This window comes from Monodon monoceros, unplaced genomic scaffold (genome assembly GCF_005190385.1).
Source record: "Monodon monoceros isolate NGI ecotype Baffin Bay Population unplaced genomic scaffold, NGI_Narwhal_1 Super_Scaffold_21, whole genome shotgun sequence".
NCBI classification, from domain to species: domain Eukaryota; kingdom Metazoa; phylum Chordata; class Mammalia; order Artiodactyla; family Monodontidae; genus Monodon; species Monodon monoceros.
Genome location: NW_021703778.1, coordinates 108,727,125 through 108,743,037, shown reverse-complemented (window position 1 = coordinate 108,743,037; position 15,913 = coordinate 108,727,125). Strand labels below are relative to the sequence as shown.

At 41.3% G+C, this 15,913-nt stretch overlaps 1 protein-coding gene across 4 annotated transcripts in view; it reads right to left on the bottom strand.

Annotated features, from left to right (window-relative positions):
- AKAP6 (A-kinase anchoring protein 6) overlaps nt 1-15,913 on the bottom strand; it is a 598,070-nt gene that overhangs the window by 258,918 nt on the left and 323,239 nt on the right. For all 4 annotated transcript variants that reach the window (XM_029238347.1, XM_029238344.1, XM_029238345.1 and 1 more), the window contains one exon: nt 9,114-10,880. In XM_029238347.1, the coding sequence (XP_029094180.1) occupies nt 9,114-10,880 (1,767 nt within the window). The remainder of the gene's footprint in view (nt 1-9,113; nt 10,881-15,913) is intronic.

Here is a 15,913-nt window from a genome sequence, read left to right as displayed (position 1 = left end):
AACATTCCTACTGGGTTAACCAGGAAGGTATTTGCTTAGGTTCCCTATGGTTCTTCTCCAGCAACCTTGAGCAATGACCTTGACATACTGTCCCAACAAATCCATTAGTAATGTTAATTCAGTTTTTTTCCTGGCATTGCAACAAATTATACACAAATATATACAATATTACCCTTAAAAAGAACTGTGTAGCTTTATATTTTAATGTTATTAACTGAGAATTCTCAACTTGGATTTGGCCACAGCATTTGCATATAAGATAACATTTACCTTTGCTCTGTTCATCAACTGTGTATCTTAATTTCTTATGTCCCTTGGAACCATTTATTAAAGTCCTTACATCTCCCTGCCCCAAACCTCAGCTTGAAATCTCAACTCTTTTGACCCCCTTCCTCCACTATCTCATTTTTTAAAAGCCACAAAATTGTACTGATTTGTCTTTTATAACATCTCCCACCTCTGTTTCTTTATTTTCCTTAGTTGGCTTCCAAAACCACAGTTCAGACCCTTTTAACAATAACCTTCAAAATTAATCTTAGAGCATTAGCTACCAGCCTTGACTGTACGTCAGAAATGCATGAAGGAGCTTTAAAAGATACCTATTCCTCAAGAGTCTGATTTAATAGCTCTGGGTGGAGGCTGAAGTTGGAATTTTTTTTTCAAAGCACCCCGGTGATTATAATGTGCAGCCACAATCAAGAACCACTTCGCTAGAGCTGTATCCAGCACACCATGGCCAGATTAACCTTAAACTACCAACCATCTGAGCCAAAAATTTTAAGTAATGTCTCCTCTTCAGAAAGATTGCAAATTAGTGACTGGAAGGCTAAACCTATCCTATGGATGTGTTTTATTTGGCCCGTTTTTAAATTGTTCAGACCAAAAATTAACAAATTGGGAGGTGTCACATAAAACCCAGATTTGCTACTTCTTTTTAAAAATTGCAAGATCTTGCCACACAGGGCCCACACTCCCGTGCAACAATCACTTGGAACTGAGCAGTTGGCTGCCCTCTAGACATGGCACTTACCCTCCGTTACTCAGTCTCTTTCACTCCCCACTTCCACCCGGCTGTATGACTCATTTATATTATCTGTCCGCCCCTCTTAGAGTCATTTTAGTTTGTAACCCCTGGTCTCAAGGAAAAGGTTCAATCTAAATGATACATTCACTCACTCACTTATTCATTTATTCATGCATTCATTAGACAGGTATTTATTTTGTGTCTGTGCTATGTAAACACTTGGAATTCAAAGTTCATATTTTGGTCTTTTCTTTCTAACTTTATATTCCCCTTCCCTTCAACTAACTCTATTCTAACCAGCAATTGGTTTAAGAGAACAACTCCCTCCTAAAGTTCATAGCCTAGAGGCTAACTTCCCAAACTCCTTTGCAGTTAGGTGATGCCATATGACAAAGTCTGGACCAATGGGATGTGAACGGAAGAAATGTGTGCAACTTCCAAGTCCTGTCTGTGAGAAGAAAGCTGGGTGCTCTCCACGTTCCCCTTCTGGTGAGATGGAACACAGATACAGCATTGGTGCACCATAGTAGCAACAGGGAGAAAGCATCTGAATCCCTAGATGGCCCCTATCTTCCCTGGATTGTCTGCCTACCTCTTGTTATGTATCTGGGGATCCCTTTGTTTATAGCAGTTTAGCCTACACCCTTTACTATTTCCCAAATATACCTTGAATATTCTTGCCCTCAACCTTAGCTTATACCAAAGCTTCTGTCACTAGCATTCTGCCTTCTCATCGCTCCTAAATTCTACTCATGATTCAAGGTCCAGCTCAAGTAGTCCACCTTCTGTGATGCTTGGTCTAGGTACACTTGTTATCTTCCTTCCTCTGCTCTCCCATTGTGTAACTTTCCACTTGAGACTTATCCAATATTATCTTATTTAATAAACAGAGCCTAGAATTATGTTGTCCTATCTCTTTCAAATTCTAAGTCCAGAATTTAAAACAAAATTTTAGACTGTGCATAGCATAAAGAAGAATGTTCAGAGTTCCTACAGCATTCTGCTACTGACACCGCTTGTTGAATAGTAATCTGTACTATCAATTCATGTTCAATTTGTGATCTTTTAGGACTCCTGAATCTTCCAATTTTAATTACAAAGCTGAGCCTTCCCAACTCTTTAAAAATGTAGCTTCTTCCTTGATATTTAAACTGAATTGTTTATTCTTGCATCTAAACAGTTCCTCAACCCTCTGGATACATATTTCTAAGACTAAGAAATGTACTGAGAAGATCAAGGGTTCAAGCTCGAATGGTGATGAAGAGCCAACTCATAGTCTCCTCTCATATTCGGAATCTGAGAATCTCTAGGACAACATCAGAGGAAGAAAGTAGAAGATACTCTTGAGGAAGGAAATTAAAAGGGAAAATAGGTGCCAGAGAGTGAAAACTATATATTCCAGAAGAATAGTAAAGAAAAAGAATAGGAGAGAAGATATAAGGAAGAGAGAGAATTCAGATACAGGAGGAAGACTAGCAACTGTGAGGGAAAAGGTTAGCATAAGGGAAAGGCACATACAAAACGAAATGCCAGTGAAGAACAGTGGAATCCAATAACCTTAAAATGCTTCCTATCTGATAGGATGCTCTTAAGAGATCATTATAAACACCAAACTGCAGACTACCACTCCACCAACTCTAGGAAAATTGCTATGTGGTTGGTATAAAAGAAACATCAAAGGCAGGTGAGAATTAAATTTACAGCAGACCTTGATTATAAGTTACTCTGGGGACAAATAAAGAAAAATACAGCTGTGTTTCAAATCAAGTAAAGAATGGCAGACAGGACTTTTTAAAAAGAGTGACTCCCAAGTGTTTTTCTAAAGACGAATCTTGTCTCTTGAAGTTGTGTCCTACCATGCAAAAAAGCTAGGGGTGAGATCTTTAAAGTATGAGAGGTAATCACACTGAGATAAAATACAAAATAACTCAAAGACTTAAACCCAGGACTTAAACTGTAAAACTCCTAAAAGAAAACATAAAATAAAAGCCTCATGACATGGGTCTTGGTAATGATTTCTTGGATATGACACCAAAAGCACAGCCAACAAAAGCAAAAAGAGACAAATGGGGCCACATCATCCTTTAAAAATTTTGAGCATCAAAGGGCCCAATCAACAGAGTGAAAAGGAATGGGAGAAAATGTTTGCAAATCAAATATATAATAAAAGGTTAAGATCCAGAATATAAAGAACTCCTAGAACTCAACAACAAAAAAATCAAATAACCCAATTTAAAAAGTGGACAACATACTTGAATAGACATTCTTCCAAAGAGGATATACAAATGGCCAACAAGCATATGTAAAGATGTTCAACATCACTAAGCATCAGAGAAACGCAAATCAAAATCATAACGAGATAATTCAAAAGAGTCATGTGCCACAATGTTCACTGCAGCTCCATTGACAATAGCCAGGACGTGGAAGCAACCTAAGTGTCCACTGACAGATGAATGGATAAGAAGATGTGGCACATACATACAATGGAATATTACTCAGCCATAAAAAGAAATGCAATTGATTTATTTGTAGTGACGTGGACGGACCTAGAGTCTGTCATACAGAGTGAAGTAAGTCAGAAAGAGAAAAACAAATACCATATGCTAACACATATATATGGAATCTAAAAAAGAAAGTGGTTCTGAAGAACCTAGGGGAAGGACAGGAATAAAGACTCAGACATAGAGAATGGACTTGAGGACACGGGGCGGGGAAAGTGTAAGCTGGGACGAAGTGACAGAGTAGTATTGACATATGTACACTACCAAATCCAAATGTAAAATAGATAGCTAGTGGGAAGCAGCCGCATAGCACAGGGAGATCAGCTCGGTGCTTTGTGACCCCCTAGAGGGGTGGGATAGGGAGGGTGGGAGGGAAATGCAAGAGGGAGGGGATATGGGGATATATGTATACGTATAGCTGATTCACTTTGTTATACAGCAGAAACTAACACAGCATTGTAAAGCAATTAAAATCCAATAAAGATGTTTAAAAAATCATAATGAGATATTACCTCACACCCATTAGGATGGTTACTATCTTAAAAAAAAAACCCAGAGAATAACAATTGTTGATGAGGATATGGAGAAACTGAAACTCTTGTGCACTGTTGTTGGGATTGTAAAATGGAGCAACCATGACGGAAAATGGTATGTTGATTTCTCAAAAAATTAAAAGTAAAACTACCATATGGTCCAGCAGCAATCCTATCCAATTTATGGGTATATACCCACAGAATTGAAATCAGGGTCTTGAAGAGGTATTTGCACACCTATGTTCATAACAGCATTATTCACAATAGCCAAGAAGTGGAAGCAAGTCAAATATCCCTCCACAGATGAATGGGTAAACAAAATGTGGTATATACATACAGTGGAATTATTCACCCTTAAAAAGGAAGGAAATCCTGTCATATGTTGCAACATGGATGAATCTTGAGGACATTATGCTAAGTGAAACAAACCAGTCACAAAAAGACAAATATTATATGATTCCAATTATGTGAGGCATCTAAAGTAGTCAAATTCATAGAAACAAAAAGTAGAATTGTGCCCACCAGGGGCTGGAGGAGAGGGGGAAAGGGCAGTTGTTTAATTGGTATGGAGTTTCAGATTTGCAAGACGAAAAAGTTCTGGAGATCTGTTTCACAACAATATGAATACACTTACTACTGAACTGTACACTTAAAAATGGTTAGGAAGGCAAATTTTATGTTATGTTTTTTTACCACAATGGAAGAAGAAGGAAAAGAGAACACAGGACAACATGATATTTCTTTAATGACTGCCATCATCAGTGTGGTATCATTGATGTGTCAACATATGGTCGAAATGAGGGTGAAAGATAGGATGGATCCTATCTGGACCATTTTACCTCTTGGAAAAAGAAATGCAGAAATGAGTGCCAAGTTAATCCCAGGACCAAACCTCTTCTATATTCCCATTAACCTGGTATTACTGACCACATCCCAGCTCTACCTCTAGGCAGCAGCAAGGGTGACTGTCTTTGTGCTGCTACCACAGACTAGACTGCAATTTTACATAGCCTAGTTACAAAGATCAAGCACTCAGACAAATATTTGCTGCAGTGAATCTGAAATAATTTATGTGCAAGGACATTCTTAGCTGGCACCAAAGATTGGGTTTTTAAATTGGGTTATAGATGTCTCTGAGATAAAATGCTAACAAACAGCTGAGTCATTGAACTATAGCTGGGACACCATAATCTAGCATTTGAAGACATTTATATCTCTGGGGAGAAAAGGAATCAGCTACGTCATGCATCCATTAACTTGGTACCAATGAGTCCAACCTAATGGAGTCATGTCTTTCAGGACGAGTTCTAAGGTCCTCATTGACTCTTTAAAACAAATCTAAAGGTTGAAGGTTATTTTTTTTTCTTTATCCTTATTCTTCTTGATCTCCATTTTGCAAAGAATGAAGCTAGTATTCATCATGCTACACATCTCTTCTCCCTTCATTTACTTAATACCCGAGAATCCTGTTCCTTCCTGGTCCCCACAACTAGGCCTCTTCCTTACTCCTGCCTCGTAACTGGGCTAAAACTTGAAAGTCAGTTGTCCTCCTCTTCTCTTCTCCATCTATCCTCAGTCTCTCAGGGAATTCTATTCCCAAGACTTTATCTAGTGGGAAGAGCAAAGCAGATAGGGCTTGAAGCATGGCTCTATGACTTACTAGCTGTGCAGCTTAGGAGAGGCGATTTCATCTCTCTGAACTCCTCTCCTCCACTCTAAAATGGGGACTCATTCATCCTTTCATCCAACAACCTTTATTGAGCACCTACGACGTAGCAGGCAATGTTCTAGGTACATGAGATTCACTAGCAAGCTACACAGATAAAAATGTCTGCCTTCACAGATCTCCCAGTCTAGCAGGGGGAGACAAAAATTAATAATAATACACATGCTAAATAAGAGAATGATATAAAATTACAGAATATGGTGAGAGCTGTAGAAGAAAAGAAAAAGAAGTCAGGTCACACTTTTTAAAAGGTGGTCAGGGTAACCTCCCCTAAGAAATTATTATTTGACCAAGTCTCAGGAGGTGGAGGAATTAGAAAAAAAATGCATCTGACAGAGAATGTGCAGCCAGAGGGAGCTGACAAAGGTCTGAAAGGCAGGGGTGTACCCAGCTTGTTCCAGGAACGGCAAAGGGTCCAGTGGGAATGGAGTGAAGTGAGCATGGGGAAGAGCAGTTGGAAATGAGTCAGAGAGGAAATCAGGGGACCAGTCCATGTAGGATCTCTGAATGCCATGGGAGCTGTTGCAGAGTTTTGAGCAGAGGGGTGACATGATCTGATTTATGTTTTTGGTTTTTCTGGTTGTGTTGGGTCTTAGTTGTGACGCACGGGCTCCAGAATGTGTGGGCTCTGTAGTTTGCGGCATGCGGGCTCTCTAATCGAAGCACGCAGACTCAGTAGTTGTGGCGCGCGGGCTTAGCTGTCCCGCAGCATGTGGGGTCTTAGTCGCCCCCCCAGCCGAACAGAGATCGAACCTGCATTCCCTGCGTTGGAAGGTGGATTCTTAACCACTGGACCACCAGGGAAATCCCTGATTTATGTTTTAAAAGGATCACTCTGGCTGCTTTGTTGGGAATAGACTGTAAGGGGAGCAGAATGGAAGCAGGGAAACCAGTTAGGAGGCTACCTCAGTAATCCAGGCAGGAGGTGATGGTGGCTAGGACCAGAGTGGGAGTACTGGAGAGGAAGAGAAGTGGCCAATGTAAGAGAATAAAACCTACCTTGTAGGGCTGTTTTGAGAATCTTATGAGAGCACTACTTCAGATCAAGTGCCAAGTATTTGCCTGATACAAGGAAGATGTTAAATTATACCCTCTCTTATTATATTTTCCTGGTTGAATACGTTTTCTGGGTCACTATATGGAGGAGGTCAAAGTTAGAATGTGATACCCAAGGTCAACTGACATGGGGATTTGTAGTCACCCCTGCCTGAAGCATTGAAAGGAAGTTGGGCTGAGGAAGGGGCTTAATCCCCTTTCAGGTTTCACTTCATATCCCAATTCCAAGACAGTATTTCCAACGGCCTACATTTCCTCTTAAAAGTTTCATCGTATACTCAGTATCAGTGCATGTATTTTTAAAAATTACCTGCCTCACCTCCACCTCAAGCGGCCACCCATCCAAATGCTTCCTTCTATTAAAACGACACCAGTCCCTAGAGACTGAAAACTTAGCTTCATCTCCGTAGAACTATGGAACAGAAGGATGCTTCCATTGGAAGTTGGTATCATAGCCATCATCTGCTTAAAACATCTCTATTTACAAAAAAGAAACGAGGCCCAGAATGCAGCAGCATTAGCTGCGGGCCACTCCTGGCTTTAATGACTGCGCAAGGGCTGGAACCAGTTTCCTGGATCCCGTTCACTTTGTCAACAGCGCCCCCCATTCGCCCATCCCCCATCACAGCAGCCCCTAACACTGGCTGCCACAGGCATCTCTGCACTGGTCACCGCCATGGCTGCCATGACCGTCTTTCCTGTTATTGCCAATTAGGCCCTCCAGAAAGGCTATTGGAGGCCATGGCACACACTGCTTTAAGTGTGCCGGCTCTGGGTTCAAATTCTGGCTCTGCACTCACTAGCTGTGAGGCCTTGAGCGAGTTTCCTAACCACAATCTGCCTTAGAGTCTTCATCTGAAAAGTTCTTACCTCTCAGGACTTAAGTAAGATAAGGCATGTAAAGCCCTTAGCACAGAGCCAGCACAAAATAAGAGCCCAAGGAGCATGAGTTATTGTTAGTTGTATAACTATTCTCAGTCCCTTTCAGAGAAGTTACCATGGATGCCTGGTAAACAAATCCTAAGTGCCTTGGTCTGGCCATCAGGGCCTTGCAGCTACCAGGTCTATTAAATGTATGGAAACTTTTATTGCTCTCTGCTCACTGACCTTCCAGTCAAGACAGCTGTGGACCCCAATACCATGCTCATTCCCAATACCCACCTTTGTGTTTTGGTTTTTGCTCCTTCTACCTGAAATGCCCACCTTCCTTCTCTCTAAATCCTGGCACATCCTTCAAAGCCCCGGTGAAGGTTTATTATTTCACAAGAACTTCCCGGGCAAATCCTAGCTCTACTGATATTATTTCTTCTCTACAATACTACAGTATTTACATGTAGTACGTACTAGTCACTTCCTAATGGAGAGGCATGGGAGCATTTAGTTAATAGTATGGGTTCTAGAGCAGACTGCCTGGTCTCTCTCAGCCTCAGTCTCCTCTACGTAAAATGGGGTTAATATTAGGGTTGTTGTGAGGGTTGGACACATAAATACTTAGTAAACAATTCTTAATAGATGTTACGATTATTATATATTGCTGTTAGCTTTACCCTCTTTGTTTTATGTACCCATATGTACTATACTTTTATCCAGTATCTTAAATCACAGCTTACATTAAGGAGCTGAATTCTGAGAATTTTGATGTCTGTCCTTAAAGATTCCATCACATAACAATTTGTTCTAAAAGTACAGATTTACCCAAAACATCAACTCCCCAATCTCAGAGCCCATGGATGGTACAGAGTATAGGTAGCATGGTTATTAGCCAGAGGAGGAAGACTGAAGAAAAAAATTCCTGATAAATTAGAAATACCTGGTCTTTTTCTACAAGAAGTTAATATTGGAGATGTGAGAGCTATTCTGGGGTTAGAACCAACAAATCAAAAAAGCACTGAGGGTAACTGGAACTTTCCATTCATGTGTTCCTGAGGTACTGGTGTGTGCACAGCTACTGTTCTACCTTATTTTGTATTCCATTCAATGGGGCCCACCACTCATCAGGAGCCATGCTAGGTTTGAGCAATATCAACAGAGAGATGTATACCAGCAGGGACACATCAAGCTAATGCACAGACAAGGGCAGTTCCTAATGATGCCACTGTTAAAACTCAGTGATCATCGTGTTTTTTTTTTTTTTTTCTTCCTTTAGGGAATCGGTTATGTTTATCAAAAATAGCAACACATTTTATCATGGGGTGGGGAAGAGTTCACCTTTTCCCAGCAATACTTCCAAAAATCAGGTAAGAAATCATTCCGATTAAGAAGACCACCCTTACCTCTATTTTTTCCCATATGGCTTCATAGTTGTCTTGGTGTTGAATATCTTGCATCAGTTTCTGAATTAAAGCAGACTTTGTAGTGGAATGGCTCTCATTTTTCTCAGAGGATGAAGCTCTCTCTGACTTCTCATCAATGTATTTTTTCATGCCAGAGAGAGGCACACACAACTCCTCGTCGGAAGGCAGGTCACTAAGGGGGCCAGATTCAATGCTCTCCCCGAGCGAAGAGGCTATATCACTGGATGAGCTTGGAGACACCCTGCCTAGCCTTGTATGCTTCTTCTTGACATGGTATGTTGGATAGATCTCAGAATCTGAATTCATTTCAGACAGTTCCCAGTCATCAATATTCTGAATGGTTTCTCCCCTGGGTTTCTGAGGCAGAAGCTTTGTTAGGTTTTCCAGCTTCAAAGCTAATACTTCTGTCTGCTTAAGGTGAGAGGGCAGTGCTAGGTACTCATCAGAGCCATACCAGGCCTCCACAACCTGACCGTTCCTGGTGACGTGACTTGGGGAGGAGGTGTAGCTTTTTTTGCTTTTGTGTTCTGAAAGAAGGGGTACCACAGACGTGACGTTGTCTGAGCCAACAGAGGACTCACTGCTTGGACTAAAAGGTGGTGAACTGGACGTTTCTGACTGCACCGGCAATTTGGCATTCCAACTACTCTGGTTATACGGCTCAAGTGAGGATGTGGAAGCAGAATCTGTTTCTGGCCCCTCTACGGCCTTGGAAGTGCTAGAAGGAATTCCATTCGGCACTACTGAGCTCCTAGTGCTTTGGGCTTGCTTGCCTGAACTGGGGTCCCGTTTAGGTGTCTGGCATGAAGGCACCTCTTCTACGGTCTTGTGAGGCTTTTTAAGTCGAAGTTTCTCTTTATGGCCGTCATTCAACCTCCCCAGGCTGGAGGAGATCTCCTTAATGTGACTTGTGACTGTGTTTTCAAGATTCCCATCCCCCACCTTGTGCAAACACTCATGTGAGTAGCTGGCAGCAGAAGGTCTGTTGGGGTGAGACGACTGTAACACCAGGCAAAGTTTAGCTCTGTCAAGAGGGTCCGCCAGGGAAGGCGCGCTCCTGCTCATCTCAGGCTTGAGATCAACCACCTGCTTCTTGCCACCAGCGCCTTTCAGATTATTATTAAAAGTCTCCTCTTTAAGGAAAAGTCCTCTTTTTGGCAACGTGGGCTGTGTGGGAGAGTCCTCGTTATAATTAAAGCAATCTCTGATGGATCGCTTGGGGGTTGCATTTTCACAAGGAAGAGACTGTTGATTCTTTGCCCCAAGTTGGGAAGAGGAATCAGATTCTTGCTTCACAGTCTCCAAAGAGGTTTGTCCAGCATTTGTCAGAGTCTCCCCTGAAGATGATAGCCCCTGTGTTAAGCCTGGCTGCTCCTCCGCTGTGGCCGCACTGTCTTCCTCACATCCACCTCTGTCATCTGCTGAAAGAGACACCTGAGACGCCTCCTCACTAACTGCTTCGCTGCAGTTGGAAGGGACCGCGTCAGGAGCCACCGTAAGTAACCCAACGCTTCGGATAAGCTCAGGGAACTCCTTTTCCATTTCACTGTAGCTCCAAGAGTCAAAGGGTTTGGTTTTGACCTGGCTAGAGGTCATATCACCCAGGCCACTGAGCAAATCCTCACTTGGACTGTAGTCAGACAGTTCGAAAGCAGTAATGCCACAATCCAGAGACAAGTAATTCTGAGAGCATTTGATAGTTAACTGTCCTGAGTCATCCACTTCTGTTAGAGCATCAAGCCGGTCCTGAAACAGACAACGGAAATGGTTTCAGTAAAGGCAACATTATATTCAACTGCTGCTCACATGAAATCTCAGCAGAGGCCACTATAAAGGTCAAAAATGCTTCAATCTCAATTGCTTCTGGTTTGAGATATAAAAAGGCACATTCATTATCATATTGCTTTATATAGTATCCTGTTCTTAAATATTTAAGGATTTTTCTTTAATCTGGAGAACAGAGCCTTGATAGAAATGGTCAAGGCCAAGCCAAAAATAACCATTCTTACCCTAACTTTCTATTTTAAAATGGTGTATTTTTCATTTAGTAAGCATTTCTTAAGTGATGCCTTAAGTAATAACATTTCTGAAAACAAAATAACATGAGAGTGAAATCTCCATGGATGTCTCTTTTGCTTATCACCCCATCACCTACCACAGTGGCGAGCTCATAGTAGATGCTCAGTAAATATTTTAAAGTAGAATAATTAATTATAGTAAGTCTGTTGTGTTAAATATATATTCACAAATCACAAGAAGATGAACTACTGAATTTGCATACATAACAAAAATAGTTCAAGGCCAACTTCTGTTTGTCCCCACCTTTTAAAGGTAAACACAGGAAATCCTGGAGAAAATTAATGAGTCAGAAGTGTATCATCTTAGCCCCCATCCCCGCCCTCTGTGTGCACTCTCCCCTACCCTCCACCCCCATCCCCATTTCCATTTGTGTGTGCTAGATACCAAGTGCCCACCTTCCTTCAAGGTAAGCTGATGTGAAATTCCCCTATGCTAAAAAATAGTATTATAAGTAAATGTTTTTAATTTTTTAATCTTTAGTTGTATAATTCAGGTTCTTTTCTCATTACTAACGCAGTTGCTGTTATCACACAACAAATGGGGAGACTTTTACTTGATGATTTGTTCGGGGCAGAAGGACCCCTGGAATCCTACATGCCTACCAGGCTGAAGGATAGCTGGTCTAATCTAGCCCCTTAGGAGATGAAGGAAGAAAACTGAAAAGTAAAGGGTGGCTATATCCCCAGATCTCTGTTCTCCTGGAGGAGGGATGGGGTGAGCAGGGCCCTGTATCATTTCAACCACGTCATCCCAAGATCTGGCCTTTCGAGGACCTTACATCAAGTTTTAGGGGCCAATTGTTTGTTTTGCTTTGTTCTCTCCCTTCAGACCTTTACCTTGCCTTTACCTCCTACTCCCTTCACTCTTTTTTTTTTTTTTTTTTTTTTTTTTTGCGGTACGCGGGCCTCTCACTGCTGTGGCCTCTCCCGTTGTGGAGCACAGGCTCCGGACGCGCAGGCTCAGCAGCCATGGCTCATGGGCCCAGCCGCTCCGCGGCATGTGGGATCTTCCCAGACCGGGACACGAACCTGCGTCCCCTGCATCGGCAGGCGGACTCTCAACCACTGCTCCACCAGGGAAGCCCACTCCCTTCACTCTTATTCCACAACATCCAGATAAATAATAATGACGAAAAACCTCATTTTACCTTTCTAGGCCTCAATGTCCTCATCTTATAAATGGGGGTGGTTGATTGCCACTACTACTTTTTCATTTAATCCTCAAAACAATTTTCTTCTGGGGTCTGTACGATTGTCCCTGTTTTACGTAAGTGGAGCTGAGCCAAAAGAAGGTGCATAACTAGCACACAGCCTCGGGACTAAGGCTGAGCTAAGCCTTAAACAAAGGCTGTCTGACCCATAATTTGACCCCTGTGCCATAATTTTCTCTGATTCACTGGATGTTATTTTAAACGGACATACCCTCTCCTCCAGTTTGTCCTGCACATTGCCACCAGAGTAACCTTTACAAATTCCAAGTCTTGATGCTATTACTTCTCTGCTTAAAATCCTTTATTAACTTCCTGCTGCTAGGTTAAAACCCAAACCCTTTAAGAACAGACATGAAGAGTCCTCTCTCAAGCCACTCTCCCCTCCCTGGCTGCACTCGGCTACGGTATCATCCCTCCAGTTTTTGAATATGTTCCTCCTGCCCCAGAGCCTTTGCACATGCTATTTCCTCTGCCAAGAAAGCTTCCCACCTGTAAAACTCTTAACTAGTTAATTTTTACTCACCCCTCAGACCTCAGATCAAGCTTCACTTCTGCAAGATTCTAAACACCCACCTAAGTCAGAATCTTTTCTTATAAGCGCTCATAAAACTATGTTGTTTGTCCTTTAAATATTTATCTCAAGCTTTAAATACATATTATTGTGATTATTTGATTAATCTGTTTATCCCACTAGTTTGTAAGCACCACAGAGTATAAATCACATAGAAAATGGCTGACTTTCCAGGATACCTGCAACACTTAGCACAGTGAGCTACACAAAATTCAAAGATACATCTGTTGAATGAATGAATGAATGAAGACATTTTGGAATGTATCTCTATGCCTTCATGAAGTTTATTCCTCTGATTATGTAGTTTTCATTGATTCCAGTAATTAAAAGCCCAAACCTCAGAGTTAAATTCTAGCTCAAGCACTAATTATTCATGTGATCAGGAACCAGTAGCTTGATATCACTAAGCCTCATTTCCCTCATCTGTAAAAATGAAACAATAAGCCATGCATAGGGCTGTTGTGAGGCTTAAAGACAGAATATGTAAGACACAAGTCTGGCACATGGATAGGTTCTCAATGAATGCTTACTCTTATTACTTATTATATATGTGTGTGTGTGTATATATATATATATATATATATATATATATATACATATTTATTTTTTTGATTTTTTTTTGCAGTACGTGGGCCTCTCACTGTTGTGGCCTCTCCCGTTGTGGAGCACAGGCTCCGGACGCGCAGGCTCAGCGGCCATGGCTCATGGGCCCAGCTGCTCCACGGCATGTGGGATCCTCCCGGACCGGGGCACGAACCTGTGTCCCCTGCATCGGCTCAACCACTGCGCCACCAGGGAAGCCCTATTATATATTTTTTACTAATCAAATATACCAAGGGGGGAAGTTTCATCAAAATGAGAGGTGTCCCTATGCTAAATTATACTGCACAAAGTAAGAAGCGAATATTAACTGCCAATATCAACAAAAATGGTCTAACTGGAATTGTTCGGCTTTTATGCTTCATATCCAGAGCAGGATCTTTAAAGAAAGAAGTCAGAAGCCCAAAACACCAAGGAATGAGCCAGTCAAACAAAAGTCACAGTTCATGCAATTTTCAAGAGAATAATAGAGGAAACTCCAATTTAAAAGCTGGTTGCATTTACTAAAAGTTTTTTTATTTGGTTGTTCAATGTTTAGAACTTACTCCTTTACAAAAATAGTACTATAAATAGCGATTAAGCTCCAAAGCTATCCCATAAGTCAGTATTTAAATTATTAACTAGTTGAAATTTACATTATTTTTAATCATTTTTATCACAAAGTTACAGCACTGCATCTACTTAAGTGAGGTCAAAGAGGCATTAAGGAAACATGTTCCTATGATGAATAGAAAAAAAGAGATGTGAGAGTTCAGGTAAAAATTAGACCCATGAAAATGTCAGCTACCCGCTTCTGGACAGGCAAGGAATACCATAACCGTGGGAAAGTATTTGATCCCAATTTTGGTGGTCACAGAACGTTAAGACCAGGGGATACTGTCTTGTTCAAAAATAACAGGTACTCAATAAATGATGTTAGCTGAACATATGGCATGAGACATCTAGATAATAGGGTATGGCTGCCTTTTCCTAAGTCTTCCCCTGAAGATCCCTTCCTTAGCCAGTCCTTCGTTTGGAAAAGAAAATACCATACTCAAAAACACTTAATGGGGCTTCCTTGGTGGCGCAGTGGTTGGGAGTCCGCCTGCCGGTGCGGGGGACGCGGATTCGTGCCCCGGTCCGGGAGGATCCCGCATGCCGCGGAGCGGCTGGGCCCGTGAGCCATGGCCTCTGAGCCTGCGCATCCGGAGCCTGTGCTCCACAACCGGAGAGGCCACAGCAGTGAGAGGCCTGCGTACCGCAAAAAAACAAAAAAAAAAACACTAAATGCTCCAAAGGGAGCCCTCTCCCATCCTGTTGCCAATCAGGCCAACTACTGCTGTGCATGGCTGATTGTCATTCAGGGGTAACTAGTTTTAATTCATACTGCATTTTTTAATGTGAAAAAAAAAATCCCTCCCTGAAAAACAAAACAAAAAAACAGCACATAGCATATGCATTTCACATCCTAAAGACCAAGTGGCAAGCATCTACCCATATATTTTAACACAGTTGGCTATTATTTAAGAGCATTCCTCAAAAGTATTTTTCGACATTTCACAGTGCAGAGGCAATTTAAAAAAAATAAAGTTCTCTGAAGTTTCTCAGAGCAGATAAATAATGAGTTTCATTTCTTAAAATGTTGCTTAGTAATACTAATATTTTAGTCCCACTGCTTTCTACCGGACCACCTTCCCAGATAGTTTTCTAATGCATGTAAGTAATAAAGTCTCAGGTGGATATGGAGGTGGGGGAAGAGTGCATGTTGTTTTTACTGGCCTTTTTATTTTAGAAATACCACATTTTATTTTGTAGTGCTTTTAGCTGTGTCATGGCAGCCTAGCAATGTCCAAACAGACCCCCATTTAATATGTTATGAGGCAGTTTCTCAGATGAAGGTTATGTTCTATGGAGATGGTATCTTATTCACTTTATTGATGAGCAATTTATTCACTTTACTGCTGGCTTCAATATTGTCTCAGACATCAAGGAAACCCTTTTTCCTCCCTAATTTGAAACAAGAAATTTTGCTTTGTTCCTTACCCATAAATAAGTTTGAAGTTCTAATTCCAAATGCCTTCTCAGATCTTTCTTTGTTTAACTGTGAATTCTGTCACCAGCTGAACATGAGATTTGATACTTATAATTTAGAGATTTGAAGATCTCCCTACTAAAATGCCCCCAAGGTTTATATTAGTGTCCATTGCCATTTCAGAGTTGACTTTGTGCCCTGATTTAGTGACCTTACTCAGAAGAGTTGAAAACAGAATTTCACTGTTTCAATTATGGTTACGGCAAAAAATTTTGTATGCCTCTCTCTACCCTTCCTCCCCTAATTTC